Source organism: Hemitrygon akajei, chromosome 2 (genome assembly GCF_048418815.1).
Source record: "Hemitrygon akajei chromosome 2, sHemAka1.3, whole genome shotgun sequence".
Classification (NCBI taxonomy): Eukaryota; Metazoa; Chordata; class Chondrichthyes; order Myliobatiformes; family Dasyatidae; genus Hemitrygon; species Hemitrygon akajei.
In genome coordinates this window covers 14,267,951-14,281,979 of record NC_133125.1, presented here as the reverse complement: position 1 = coordinate 14,281,979, position 14,029 = coordinate 14,267,951, and the positions used below count along the sequence as shown (strand labels likewise).

At 41.7% G+C, this 14,029-nt stretch overlaps 1 protein-coding gene across 2 annotated transcripts in view; it reads left to right on the top strand.

The window, feature by feature from the left end:
* Positions 1 to 660: 660 nt before the first annotated feature.
* ccdc125 (coiled-coil domain containing 125) overlaps positions 661 to 14,029 on the top strand; it is a 44,718-nt gene continuing 31,349 nt past the window's right edge. Inside the window, exons 1-2 of one of the 2 annotated variants that reach the window (XM_073067436.1) lie at positions 661 to 790; positions 10,840 to 11,171. In XM_073067436.1, the coding sequence (XP_072923537.1) occupies positions 10,877 to 11,171 (295 nt within the window). In that variant the 5' untranslated portion in view covers positions 661 to 790; positions 10,840 to 10,876. Of the gene's footprint in view, positions 960 to 10,839; positions 11,172 to 14,029 lie in introns of both variants that reach the window. The other variant, XM_073067427.1, reaches the window with a different exon arrangement.

Genomic DNA, 14,029 nt, shown 5'->3' with positions numbered 1-14,029 from the left:
TGTAGGAAGAGCTGTGGACAGGAACACTGTGGGAAGAGCTGTAGACTGAAACACTGTAGAAAGGGTAGTGGGTAGGAACTGTGGACAGGAGCTGTGGGAAGAGCTGCGGACAGGAACACTGTAGGAAGAGCTGTGGGTAGGAACTGTGGGCAGAAGCTGTGGGAAGAGCTGTGGACAAGAACACTGTAGGAAGAGCTGTAGACAGGAACACTGTAGGATTAGCTGTAGACAGGAACACTGTAGGAAGAGCTGTGGGTAGGAACTGTGGGCAGGAGCTGTGGGAAGAGCTGTGGACAAGAACACTGTAGGAAGAGCTGTAGACAGGAACACTGTAGGAAGAGCTGTAAACAGGAATACTGTAGGAAGAGCTGTAGACAGGAACACTGTAGGAAGAGCTGTAAACAGGAACAGTAGGAAGAGCTGTAGACAGGAACACTGTAGGAAGAGCTGTAGACAGGAACACTGTAGGAAGAGCTGTAAACAGGAACACTGTAGGAAGAGCTGTAGACAGGAACACTGTAGGAAGAGCTGTAAACAGGAACACTGTAGGAAGAGCTGTAGACAGGAACACTGTAGGAAGAGCTGTAGACAGGAACACTGAGTGTAGGAACAGCTGGCTGTAGGAAGTGTTCTGTGTAGGACACTGTGGTGACAGCTGTAGACGGGAAGAGGTGTGTGTGGGAACAATGTGTACGGAAGGAGCTGTCGTGGATGTGACATCAGGGAAGGGCGGGTGTTCCGTGTGATCGGGGTTTGCGGGCACATTCCGGAGTTTCGCCGCTCTGAGTAGGTAAGAGTCCGGTGAAAGTGGCCGTGTTGAGGTGGAGGCGGTTCCTTCCGGACTCTGACACCGTCCAGTTGCTTCAGGGTCTGCCCCCATGCTCCGTCTCTCAGCCTGAAAAGTTCTCGGCACCGAGGAACTTCCCTGCATCGCACTTGGCTGCCGAACAGGCCGGCAGGTGAGGCTGGGGCCAGGGGAACAGGTGGGGTGGTCAGTGCGGGATCCCTGGGCAAGTATGGCGATGCGGGGCAGGTGAGGCTGGGGAGGGGAACAGGTGGGGTGGTCAGTAGCGGGGGTACGGTACGGGAGCCCTGGGCAAGTGTGGCGGTGCGGAGCAAGGTGGACAGGTGTGACGGGACGGATGAGGCTGGGAGAGTAACAGGTGGAGTGGTCGGAGGTGGGAGCCCTGGGCAGGTGGGGCGGTGCGGGGACAGCAGTTCAGGCCAGTGGATGTGCGTGGGTGGTGAGGGGGTGGGGGGGTGGGGGGGTGGTGTTTGGGTCGCGGCTCCGCAAGGCCTCCAGTAACTGGAGAAGACTGACTTACTCATCAAGCTGTATTAATGTATGTCTGTGGATGTTATACACACACAATTTTGTATTTGTTGTGTCAAATATAAATAATTGTTTATTGTAAATTAATTATATATGTATGTACTTGTATATTTATAATTAAACATGCATTTAGTTAAGCACTTACTAACTTGCTCTGACCGTACCAAGTTCACTGGAAGACTAAGTTGTTTGCCCGCTTCAATGCATTTTTGATCAATTACCCCATTCAGGGTGAGGAACAGGGGCAGGGAAGATGTACAACGGTGTTGCCAGGACTGGAGGGTGTGAGTTATAGGGAGAGGTCTTTATTCTTTGGAATATATGAGAATGAGGAGCGAGCTTATAGAAATATTTACATTTATGAGAGGTGTAGATGATGGTGATAGTCTTTTCTCCAGAGTGGGGGAAACCAGAACTAGGATGCATAGGTTTAGGGTGAGAGGGGAAAGATTTAAAAGGGACCTGAGGAGCAACATTTTCAAGCAGAAGGAGGTGAGTATATGGAACGAGCTGCCAGAGGAAGTGTTTGAGTACAATAGTATTCCAATAGTTATCGGTGGGTATTCCGAGGGACCAGGTATATAAGCTTTTAGATAGATATGGACTGATTAAGGATAGTCAGCATGGCTTCATGCGTGGTAGGTCTGTCTAACCAATTTTGTAGAGTCTTTTGAAGAAATTATCAGGACAGTTGATGAAGGCAAGGCAGTGGATGTTATCTACATGGATTTTGATGGAGTCCTGCATGGGAAGTTGGTGAAGAAGGTTCAGTCACTTGGCATTCAAGATGAGGTAGTAAATTGGACTAGACATTAACTTCGAGGGAGAAGCCAGAGAGTGGTAGTAGAGGCTTGTCTCTCTGACTGGAGGCTTGTCTCTCTGACCGGAGGCTTGTGACTAGTGTTCAGTGGAGTGCTGCAGGGTTTGGTGCTGGGTCCATTGTTGCTTGTCATCTATATCAATGAATTGGATGATTATGTGGTTAACTGGATCAGCAAATTTGTGGATGACACCAAGATTATGGGTGTAGTGGACAGCCAGGAAGACTATCAAAGCTTACAGTGGGATTTGGACCAGCTGGAAAAATGGGCTGAAACATGACAGATAGAATTTAATGCAGACAAGTGCAAAGTTTAGCACTTTGGTAGGACCAACCAGGGTAGGTCGTACACAGTGAATGGTAGGGTACTAAGGAGTGTGGTAGAGCAAAGGGATCTGGGAATACAGGACCATAATTCATTGAAAGTGGTGTTACAGGTATATAGGGTTGTAAAGAAAGCTTTTGGCACATCGGTCTTCATAAATCAAAGTATTGAATACAGGAGATGGGATGTTATTTTGAAGTCGTGTAAGACATTGGTGAGATCTAATTTAGAGTACATTGTGCAGCTTTGGTCAACTATCTACAAGAAATACGTAAACAAGGTTGAAAGAGTACAAAGAAAACTTACAAGATCGTTGCTGGGTTTAGAAGACTGAGTTATAAGGAAAGATTGAATAGGTAATGTAAAAGATTGAGAGGAGATTTGATAGAGGTGGATAGAGTAAGTGTAAGCAGGCTTTTTCCACTGAGGTTGGGTGAGACTACAACTAAAGGTCATGGGCTAAGGGTGAAAGGTGAGAAGTTCAAACGGAAAATGAGGGGAAACTTGTTCACTCAGAGAGTCGTGAGGGCGTAGAACGAGCTGCCAGCACAAATGATGCATGTGAGTTTATTTCAACAAATAAGAGAAGTTTGGATAGGTATATAGATGGTAGGGGTATGGAAGGCTATGGTCCTGGTGCAGGTTAATGGGAGAAGGCACTTTGAATGGTTCAGCAGGAACCAGATGGGCCAAAGAGCCTGTTTCTGTGCTGTACTTTTCTATTTAAGAAGCACAGGTTGGTACATGGAGCTTAGCGGGACATGGTCCTAACACAGGAAATTAGGGCTAGCTTGGTGGGCACTGCAGGTAGCAGAGATTTCTTGGGCCAAATGGCCTGTTTCCCTGCTGTAATAGCTAAATTACACACTGCTATATACTCCCCTATGCTGTAATTATTAAAAAGCTTTAGTTTCTTCTTGTAATCATTGTAGTTGTCACTGAATGTGAGGAGAAGCATAGTTGCTGGAAATCTGACAGAAAATTATATATTTCCTTCCTGCAAATGTCACTGAAATTGCCCTCCCCCAAATGATCTGGTTGAGGTTGCCCTCCCCCAGCAGAACTCGCTGCTGCTGGTTAGTGATGTGCCCTGGCTAACCTGTCCAGTGAGTTTTACATCTGCCAAAGGGGCTTACATTATTGATCTAGTCATTGAGATACAGCACGGTACAGGCCCTTCCGATCTCAGAGCCACACTGCCCAGTAATTCATGATTTAACCACAGCCTATCGTAGAACAATTTAAAATGACCAATTAACCTACCAACTGGTACATCTTTGGACTGTGGGAGGAAACCATACAGTCACAGGGAGAATGTACAAACTCCTTACAGATAGCTGCAGGAATTGAACCTGGGTCACCGGAACTATAAAACTTGTTAACTACTACACCACCATGCCATGCCATTATGCAACTTTATAATATTTTACCTGGGTCTAGTGTCAAATGTGGCAAACATGTTCTGGGATTACTGATATTGTTAGACAAATTAGTGGATCACAGGATTTGAGTGTTTATACTTTTAGAAAGTTCCAGGTGAATAAGAATTATTTGTCACTGGCTATATTTTGGTTAAAAGACCATGACTCCATTTTATCATCTTGCTCACGGCCTTGTGTTCTACAGTGATCCCATCAAATGTTATTCACTTGTCCAATGCAAATGGTTTCCAAACATGTAAAGAAGCAGGTGATTAGCACAGAAGGATTTTGATGACAAAGTTCTGTTAAAGGTTGTTTCCTGTGTATGCAGATTGGGGGGATTTGGAGGGGAGTTTGTGTTTATCGAGTCAGAGACATTCAGCACAGAAACAAGCTAATTGGCTCATGGCCTGCACCCATCCCACTGGTCTGCGTCAGGATCCTAGTGGTCTTTTTAAGTATCTGTCTAAATGACTCTTAAACATAGTAATTGTATCTGACTCGAAAAGTCATTAGAATATTACAATAATTTTACAAGATAAGCTCCTGCTACCTATTAAATGCTCCCAATGACTTGCATCTCAAATTGCCTCTGACAACCAAGTCCAGCTCCTGGCCTTCACATGTGGCTTAGCTACTAAGCCCAGTGGAACGGCTTCTACTGAAAAGAGAAGGAGCAAAGGTGGGTTACTGGGGCAGACGGGGCTTGTCAGCTGTGGTTGGCAACTCAACTAGAAGGAAAACCTCTGATCTCAAACTTACGCTGCCTGGTTTAAATCCTGAACACTCTGTATCACACAGACAGCAACAATACAGAAATTCTCCAGGGTGTTTGGAGATGAACAGGGAAAGTCGTCCTAATTGTTCTGTAAAAAAAATCTCAGCCTATTGAGTAGATATGGCAAAATTACAAAATGTGAAGTGCTGTAGTGAGCATCAGACTTTCCAAAATACTACCTTTCAGGGAATGTTTTAATGTTTACTCAAACTTAAGTTTGGTCTTAATAAAGACAAATGCAGCGTAGGTAAACACAAGGACATTTTACTACTCAATTGTGTTCTACACTGAGCACATGCAACAATACCACTATCAAAGCTTTTGGTTCCAGGCAAGCCACCCGCATTGCCCACGGGGAACTGAAGTTCTTTATTATATACACATCTTCCCCCTTTAAAGAGAACAAAAACAATACTATGTCCTCATAAACCTGCAAGGAACAATAATCCTTTCCAATAAAAATATCCACATACTGTAGCCAGTCCCTTTTCCACTCATCTCCTTTCAGTCAGTCTCTGAGGTGGTTTAGTTATCCTTTTTGGTCTGCTATTTGTTTCTACAGGTGTATTGTTTGCATTTGGTACGTGAATATTTGTGTCTTTCTGAGAACTCTGATCAACAAATTCATTTTTTATAATTGCTGGCCCCTTTGGTGTATTGACAGGTGACATGTCACTGCTTTGAGTTGGGGATTATGTTTACGGATCCACACATTCCCTTCTCAGAGGTGTTCCTTGCTCCAGTTGGATTTGTAGGAATGTGGAGCAACTTCCTCTTGCACATACTCTTGCATGGACAATGTACCAGAATTGTAATCTTGGTTTCGCACTTGATCTCCAGGCTTCAGGACTGATAGGCCTTTCACAGTCCTGTCATGATATTGTTTCTGTTTTCCTTTCCTTTTCACTTTAGCCAATTTGGCCTTGTATAGGTGTCAACAGGTTTTCATGCACTAGGTTAGTGCGTATGTGTTGACCCATCAGCATTTGGGCTGGTGAAAGGCCATTCTGCAGTGGTAAATCATTGGACTTTTGTGGAAGTCCTCTCATCCATCTTAACGCCTTCTTCATGAGGCTTTTCGCTACCTTGTCCGAACTCTCTACTAGACCATTAGATTTTGTTTGATGTGGGCTTGAAGTTATATGTCAAAACTCCCAACCATTGGCAAAGGACTCAAATTCACAGCTCAATAATTGTGGACCAATGCCTGATACCACCTTCCACGGAACTCCATGCCTCACAAACACAGCTTTCAGGAAGTTGATGATTGGTGTGCCGGGTGCTGATTGCAGTGTTTCAAACTCTGGGTAACTGGGAAAGTAGTCATTTACAACAATATGACTCTTCCCATTACAAACTAACAAATCCACTCTAACTGAGAAGTACGGCCTGTTTGGGACAGGACGTGGTGTGAGAGGTTCTGCTTGCTGCTTTTGGTCTGTAGGTAGGACATTTCACATGAAGCAATGGTCCAGCTGATGTCTTGCTTCATTCTTGGCCAGTTCATGAGCTCTACGTTTACATTTTTCCTCACCGAGATTCACTTCGTGTACCTTGTGGAGCGTTTCCTTGCCTAGTGACACTGGAAACATAAACCTGTTCCTTTTGAAGACCATATCTTACACTATTGACAGCTCAGCTCTAGATGCCCAATAATCCTGAATACGCATTGGACTGTCATTCTTAGCACCTGGCCATCCTTTCTGTATTCATGCAGTCTTTTTCTCAGTTGCACAGGGTATTCATTTATGCTCTGTGTTTAGTTCTGACACCAGATTATGTTTGTTCTTAATAAAGACAAACTTGGCACGGGTAAACGCTAGAGCATTTTATTACTTAATTGTGTTCAACACTGGGCGCGAGCAATCAGCTCACCACTGAAGCTTCTGGTTCAAGGTGAGCTGCCCACATAACCCACTGGGAACTGAAGCTCCTTATTATTTACATAAAACTGTTCCTGGTTGCATGAATATTGATTTTCCCTTGTAGATTGTTGTGACCTTGAAAAAAAAACAGAATTCATGACATATGTGAGTGATGATAAACCTGATTCTGATATGGGTCTCTATTGTGGACTGAGAGTGGGAAGGAGGCAGGGAGGGAATTATGGTTTGGAAGAAGTGAGGGAGTAGGAAGCACCAGACACACATTCATTAACCATCAAATGACCTTGCCTGGTGTCTCAGGGCTAGGTGTGTCTATACTTTCACCACCCATGCCCTTGGCATTCCTTCTCCGCCTTCTGTCCCACAACTCTCCCGTGGTGCTCCACCCTCGCCATTCCCAACATCCTTTGTTCCCACCAAATTTACAAACTCACCCTCTGCTCCACGTTGACAAATACATGTGCCTAAGACTTTTCCACAATACTGTAGGTGTTTCCTACTGTTTATTCCTAGTACTATTTGTTCATAGTAACCAGCCTTGCTTTGTTATTCTAACACCCTTTTCACCTCAAACTTGACTAGCTCAATATTTGTATCCCTGTAATAACCACCATAAATGGAATAGTAGGCCTTGGAAGGATTGTGAAGGTAGAGGGTAAAATGAATGCAGGAAAATACAGAGAAATCCTGGAGGAAAACCTGATGTAGTCTGCAAGAGGACTGCGACCTCAGAGATTTGTTTTCCAGCAAGACAGTGACCCCATTCATAAATCCAAAGTTACACAGGAATGGCTTAAAAACAATAAAGTTAATGTCCTCAATACAATTAAGAATTTGTGGCTGGAATTGAGAAGGGCTGTTCACTCATGATCTCCATGCAATCTGACAGAACTTGAACAGTTTTGTAAAGAAGAATGGGGAAAAGTTGCAGTGTCCAGATGTGCAAAGCTGATAAAGACCTATCCATAGACTCAAGGCTGTAATTGCTGCCAAAGGTGCAGCTACTAAATACTGATTTGAAGGTGGAGAATACTTATGTAACCAATTATTTTGTGCTTTATATTTGTAATTAATTTAGAACACTTTGTAGAGATCTAGTTTCGCTTTGACATGAAAGAGTCCTTTTCTGTTGATCAGTGTTAAAAAAGCCAAATTATATCCATTTGATTCAGTATTGTAAAACAATAAAACATGAAACTTCCGGGGGGGGGGGGGGGGGCGGGGTTGAATACTTTTGATAGGTATTGCTTACATAATTTGTTACTCAATTAAGTGGTAGCTTGTCTTTTTTTTTATACCTTTTTAACTATTTCCATGAAACTTCAGCTAATTGGAAAGGCCACTTAATTGGACCAAAATGCAACTCAGTGTGTCCCAATAAACAGGAATCCACTATAAATACTCATAATAAATACTCATTTATTTATAATACTATAAGTACTGCAAAAAGAGAGAGAAAATAGTGAGGTGTGTGCATGGTTTAGTTCATTGTCCATTCAGAAATCTGATGACAGCAGGGTAGAAGCTGTTCCTAAAATGTTGGGTGTGTGTTCTCAGGCTTCTGTACATCCTCCCTGGTGGTAATAATGAGAAGACGGCATGTTTCGGGTGATGCAGGTCCTTAATAATGGATTTATAGTGAATTCTAGGTAATAGGACAAAGGGAGCTGAAGGTGTAGCCAGCATTGAGAGAGAAGTTGAAATAAAGACTGTGTGAAAAATCAGAGTTGGAGCATCAAAGTGTTGCAGGGTGTGGGAGAGGGGTGGCTCCTTGCACCAGGACAGTGGGAGCCGTGCACAGATGGAAACAAAAGGAAGATTTTGAAGTAGAAGTGCAGGTGGGTGGAGTTATCCACAGCGATAGAGAAGAACAAAATAACACAGATACACACAGAAGAAAAGCAAATCAGTGGGAAAAGGAGTGAGAGACACTAGATAAGTGTGGGTTAGGTGCAGCCAAAAAATTAGAAAAGCTGCAGTATATTTTGGACAACGGGAGGGCTAACAAAAATACATTGGATTAACTGAGTTTGGAGAATTCTTTAAACATCAACACTTCCCAGGGTTCTTTACAACTCAGGTTCTCAGTAATATTTTTATATTTGCACAGTTTGTCTTCTTTTGAACATTAATTATTTGTTGGTCTTTGTTCTTCGTACAGTTGTATTATTTTTTTCGTGTGAAAGCTTTGCAAGAAAATGAATCTTAGGGTAATATACAGTAACTTATATGTAGTTTGATAATAAATTTACTTTGAACTTTTGACTGAACCAGTGAATAGATGTGAGGTGGTAGTTTATTATAAAACTAAAAGCCATATGGAAGTTAAAAAAAAAAATTTGCAGAGTCTGGCCCACGACCATAACTGAGAGTTGTAGGGTGACAGGTTCAGCGGGGTGCATCTGGGGAACCTTCATTTAGTAAGTCAGTGGAACTGCAGGGCCGGGCCAGTGACATATTATCCCTGTTGATAGAGTCATAGAGCATGATAGCACAGAAACTGGCCCTTTGGCCCATCTAATCCTTGCTGAACTATTATTTTGCTGAGTCCCATCGACCCACACTTGGACCAGAGTCCTCCATGCATGTATTTATCCAAATTTCTCTTAAATGTTGAAATCGAACCCCTTTCACTGACAGCTCGTTCCACACTCTCACCACCCACTGAGTGAAGAAGCTCCCCTTAAACATTTCATCTTTCACCCTTAACCTATAACTTTTAGTTCTAGTCTCACACAATCTCAGTGGAAAAAGCCTGCTTGCATTTACTGTATCTAGACCGCTCATAACTTTGTCTACCTCTATCAAATCTCCCTTCATTCTCCTCACTCCAGGGGATAAAGTCCTAACCTACTCAACCTTTCCCTATAACTCAAGTCCTCGAGCTCTGGAAACATCCACTTAAATTTACTCTGTTCTCTTTCAATCTTATTGCTATCTTTCCTGTAGATAGGTAACTAAAACTGTTCACAATACTCCAAATTAGACCTCATCAATGTCATAAGAACTTCAACAAAACATCCTAACTCCTGTACTTTGATTTATGAAGGCCAATGTGGCAGAAGCTTTCCTTATGACCCTGTTCACCTGTAAACCCACTTTGAATGAGTTATGGATCTGATCTGAGAGAGCATGGCAATTGAAAAGTAGGATAGAAATGAAGTTATATGAACAGTGAATGAAGGCTCTGTCCTGTCCTCGGTGCAATTTAGAAGATCGAGGTGGGATCTCACCGAGACCTATCAAATGTTGAAAGGTCTTGATGGAGTATATGTACAGAGGATATTTCTTATGGTGGGGGAATCTAGGACCAGAGGACACAGTCTCAGAATAGGGGGACTCCATTTAGAACAGAGATGAAGAGGAATTTCTTTAGCCAGAGAGTGGTGAATCTTTGGAATTCTTTGTCACAGACGGCTGTGGAGGTCAGGTCACTGGAAGCATTTGAGGTGCGAGGTTGATAGATTCTTGACTGGGCAGGGCATGAAGGGATACGGGGAGAAGGCAGGAGATTGGGCTGAGTGGAAAATAGATCAGCCATGATAAAGTGGCGGAACAGACTCAATGGGCCAGGTGGCCTAATTCTGCTGCTATATCTTACGGTCTAAGAACCTGAAGCGACACATTTGTTGGTTTACCTTTTCCGTATCCATGAGGATGAACACCATCAAAATCACCCACCTTCCGCTGATAATACCTTTATTCTGCAGCACGTCAACTTGTTTTAATTTTTCTGACACCTTTTCAAAATCGAACACAATATTAAAAGGAAAACATTTTGAATTCCATAAAATTGCACAAAGAACTTTTAAATAAAAGCATTAGAGAAATCTAGATTTTATGAAAAAATTGAACCTTACCTTACTGTTACCTTCACATATACTAGCCGATTTATTGCCAACTGCACAAGTCCATGTACACACAGGTGAAATGATATGCTTACAGCAGTGTTGCAGGCACATAGCATCAGATATGCAGCATTCGCATGATGCTACTTTTAAGTGCTTGGGGAGATTCCAATCCTTCACCATTGAACATCATATAAACTATTGTGGCAGAGTTCGGTCAGAGAATAGATGAGGCTTCGGATTTGGTGTGGAACTGTCTACATTTCTCACCATGTCTGACCCAAAATCTCTCTGTATTAGTTTGATGCTTCATGCTCACAAATGACACTGGTACTTTAGAATATCTAGTTTGTTCTATTAGATGTTCAGAAACAGATCTTCTATTTTTGTGAATAAATCAGGATGTTTAATGGTCTTTGTTTTCTCAGTCTTGTCTCTGGGTGGCGAAGGAGTACACCTCTCCTCATGTCTGATCGACACAGCGTACCAAAGGGCAAGGGACAAGAGGAAGATGACATGTCGAGCGGAGATTTGGGTGACGGCTTCTGTAGGAAGCCTGGTGGAATTTATGACCAGCAACGCTCTTCTGCCGCTGAGACTGCCAGATCAAGGCGAGGGTCAGATTGCAATGGCGATGCTTTTGATAGAAGTGTGAACAAGGATGAAAATCCGTGTCTGTGCTGGAGCAAAACTGGCAGCGTTTCAGATTCCTTCCATCAGCTTTCGAACTCTGACATCAGCAGACAATCCAGCACTATTGGTAAATCTGCACTATACTTATATACATTGCATTGAAGATTAGTTCTGAATTGTTGTGATAAATTGAAAAACAGAATATTAGGAAAATTAGTAATAACTTTAAACCAGCCCAGTTTTATAGGTAGAATCTTTATATACCTTTATGGATCACTACTGTAATCCTAAACACAAGATTCTGCACATGCTATTTATTCAAAGTTCAAAGTACATTTATTATCAAAGTATGAATGCTATTTACAACTTGAGATTCATTTTCTTTTTTATTGATTTTTTATGCATTTCTAAAATTACTACAGTAAAAACCCAACAGCAAAATGAAGATTAGTACAGTGCAAAATAAACATAACAATAATATAGTTCAAAACAATTTTGAAAGAGCACCAAAATAAAATCATATAAAGTTAGCATCCTCCCCCCGCCCCACAGAAAAAGAAACTCCAGGCCAACCATTGCAAGATGTAAAAAATATTAATCGGAGCATTCAAACCCCCAAAACTGTAAATGAAAATTAAAACAAAGAATAATAATGCCTACTACCAAAGAAAGAAAAAAAAGCTGAAAGTAAGGCATTGGAAAAAAAACCAGACTTAATCTAAAGAGGAGTTATGAAAATATTCAAGAAAAGGTCCCCACACCTTGTGAAACTTTATGTACGAGTTGAGAAGTGAGTAGTGAATTTTTTCAAGGTCTAAACAGGACATAATATCATTAAGCCATTGAGCATGGGTGGGTGGGGCAACATCTCTCCATCTAAGAAGAATTAAGCATCTAGCCAAAAGAGAAGCAGAAGATAATGTTTGACGTTTAGTTGGACTCAAATGTATATCTGCCTCACCCAAAGTACCAAAAAGAGCAATCAGAGGATGAGGTTCTAAATGGCAATTAAGAATATGGGATAAGGTTAAGAAAACTTCTCTCCAAAATTTCTCTAGACTAGTGCAGACCCAGTACATATGGACAAGAGAAGGCTCGCCACCTTTACACTTATCACAAACAGGACTAATGTTAGGGTAAAATCAGGGCAATTTAGATTTGGACATGTGAGCCCTATGTACAACCTTAAACTGTAAAAGACAGTGGGGAGCACATAGAGAGGTTGAATTAACTGACTTGAGAATTGAGTCCCAAACTGCATCAGATAAAGAAATATTTAAGTCATGCTCCCAAGCTGTTCTAATTTTATCAAAGGGGGCACGCCTTAGGGTCACTAATTTATCACGAATAAAAGATATTAAGCCTTTGCCCAATGGATTAATAGAAAGAAACAGGTCCACAATGTTTTTCTTAGGCATCGCAGGAAAATTGGATAATAAAGGATTAATGAAATGTCTAATTTGAAGGTATCTAAAGAAGTGGGCATTAGGTAGATTGAACTTTGCAGAAAGTTGTTGGAAAGTTGCAAAACTATTATCAATGAAAAGATCTTCAAAATGCCTAATGCCCTTTCTGTACCAATCATGAAATGTTGAATCTTGCATAGAAAGTAAGAAAAGATGATTATGGACTAGAAAGAGAGAAACCATGAAAACCATTAAATTTTCTAAACTGAGCCCAAATTCTCAGAGTATGTCTAATAAGAGAATTAACAATTAGTCTAGGCAAGCGACAAGGGAGTGCAGATCCAAGAAGTGCAGAAATAAAGAGATCCTTAGTGGTGTTCAACTCCATTGCCACCCATTTAGGACAATCAGACTGGTTATGAAAAAAGGACCAAAAAGTAAGACAGCGAATATTAGCTGCCCAATAGTATAAACGGAAGTTAGGTAAAGCCATGCCACCTTCATTTTTAGATTTTTGGAGGTAAGCTTTATCAAGACTAAAACATTTACCCTTCCATAGATAGGACAAAATAATAGAATCTAAGGAGTCAAAAAAAGCTTTAGAAATAAAAATTGGAATAGATTGAAATAAGTATAAAAATTTAGGAAGGATATACATTTAAATAACATTAACACAACCTACCAGAGACATAGATAAGGGTGACCATTGTGACAAACTCTGTTTAGTAGAGTTCAAAAGATTAGCAAAATTTTCACAAAAAAGATCCTTGAAATTCCTTGTAATGTAATACCAAGGTAAGTAAATTGACTATTAACTACTTTAAAAGGGAGGTCATGAAATACTAATGCTTGTGCTTCTTTATTAATTGGAAAGAGTTCACTCTTGTGTCGATTGAGTTTATAGCCAGAAAGCTGGCTGAATTGATCAAAAAGTAAAAACATTGGGGGTAAGGAAGTGGACGGATTTGATAGAAAAAGTAATAAATCGTCGGCATAAAGAGAAATTCATTTTCTTACAAGCAGCCACAAAACAAGGAAACCCGATAGAACCCCTTTTAAAAAAAACAAGACTGTCCGATAGACCCAATGTGCAGAAAAAATACATCTCGTGCAAACAATGAAAGTAAGCAAATAGCATTCAGAACTGAAGTCCTCAGCCATGAAGCCAGTCACAGACGATACAGGAGCCCGTTAGTTGCAGGCCACAACCTCTGACAAATAAACCTCACGGAGCAGCAATCTGAACTCCAGCCCATCCATCGCTTCTGGCCCCAACACCCTAAGCTTTTCAATCTGGCCTGGTGCTTCAAGCAGCCAAATCTTGGGTCACTCCTTGCTCTCTGACCTGGGTCCTGCCACCTCGATACACTCTGATGCCCGGGCCTCAATTTGGCCCGTACCTGTCCTTTCCAGTCTGGCCCTCTCCATAGATGCTGCCTGGCCCGAAGAGTTGCTCCAGCATTTTGTGTTGCTCTGGCTCTGGCAGAATGTTCTCATTTTTCCGAATAAGTAAAGTAAATGCTACTGTTAATAATGTACAATCAGATGTAAACTATATGCGCAAATGAGCTCTGAGTCA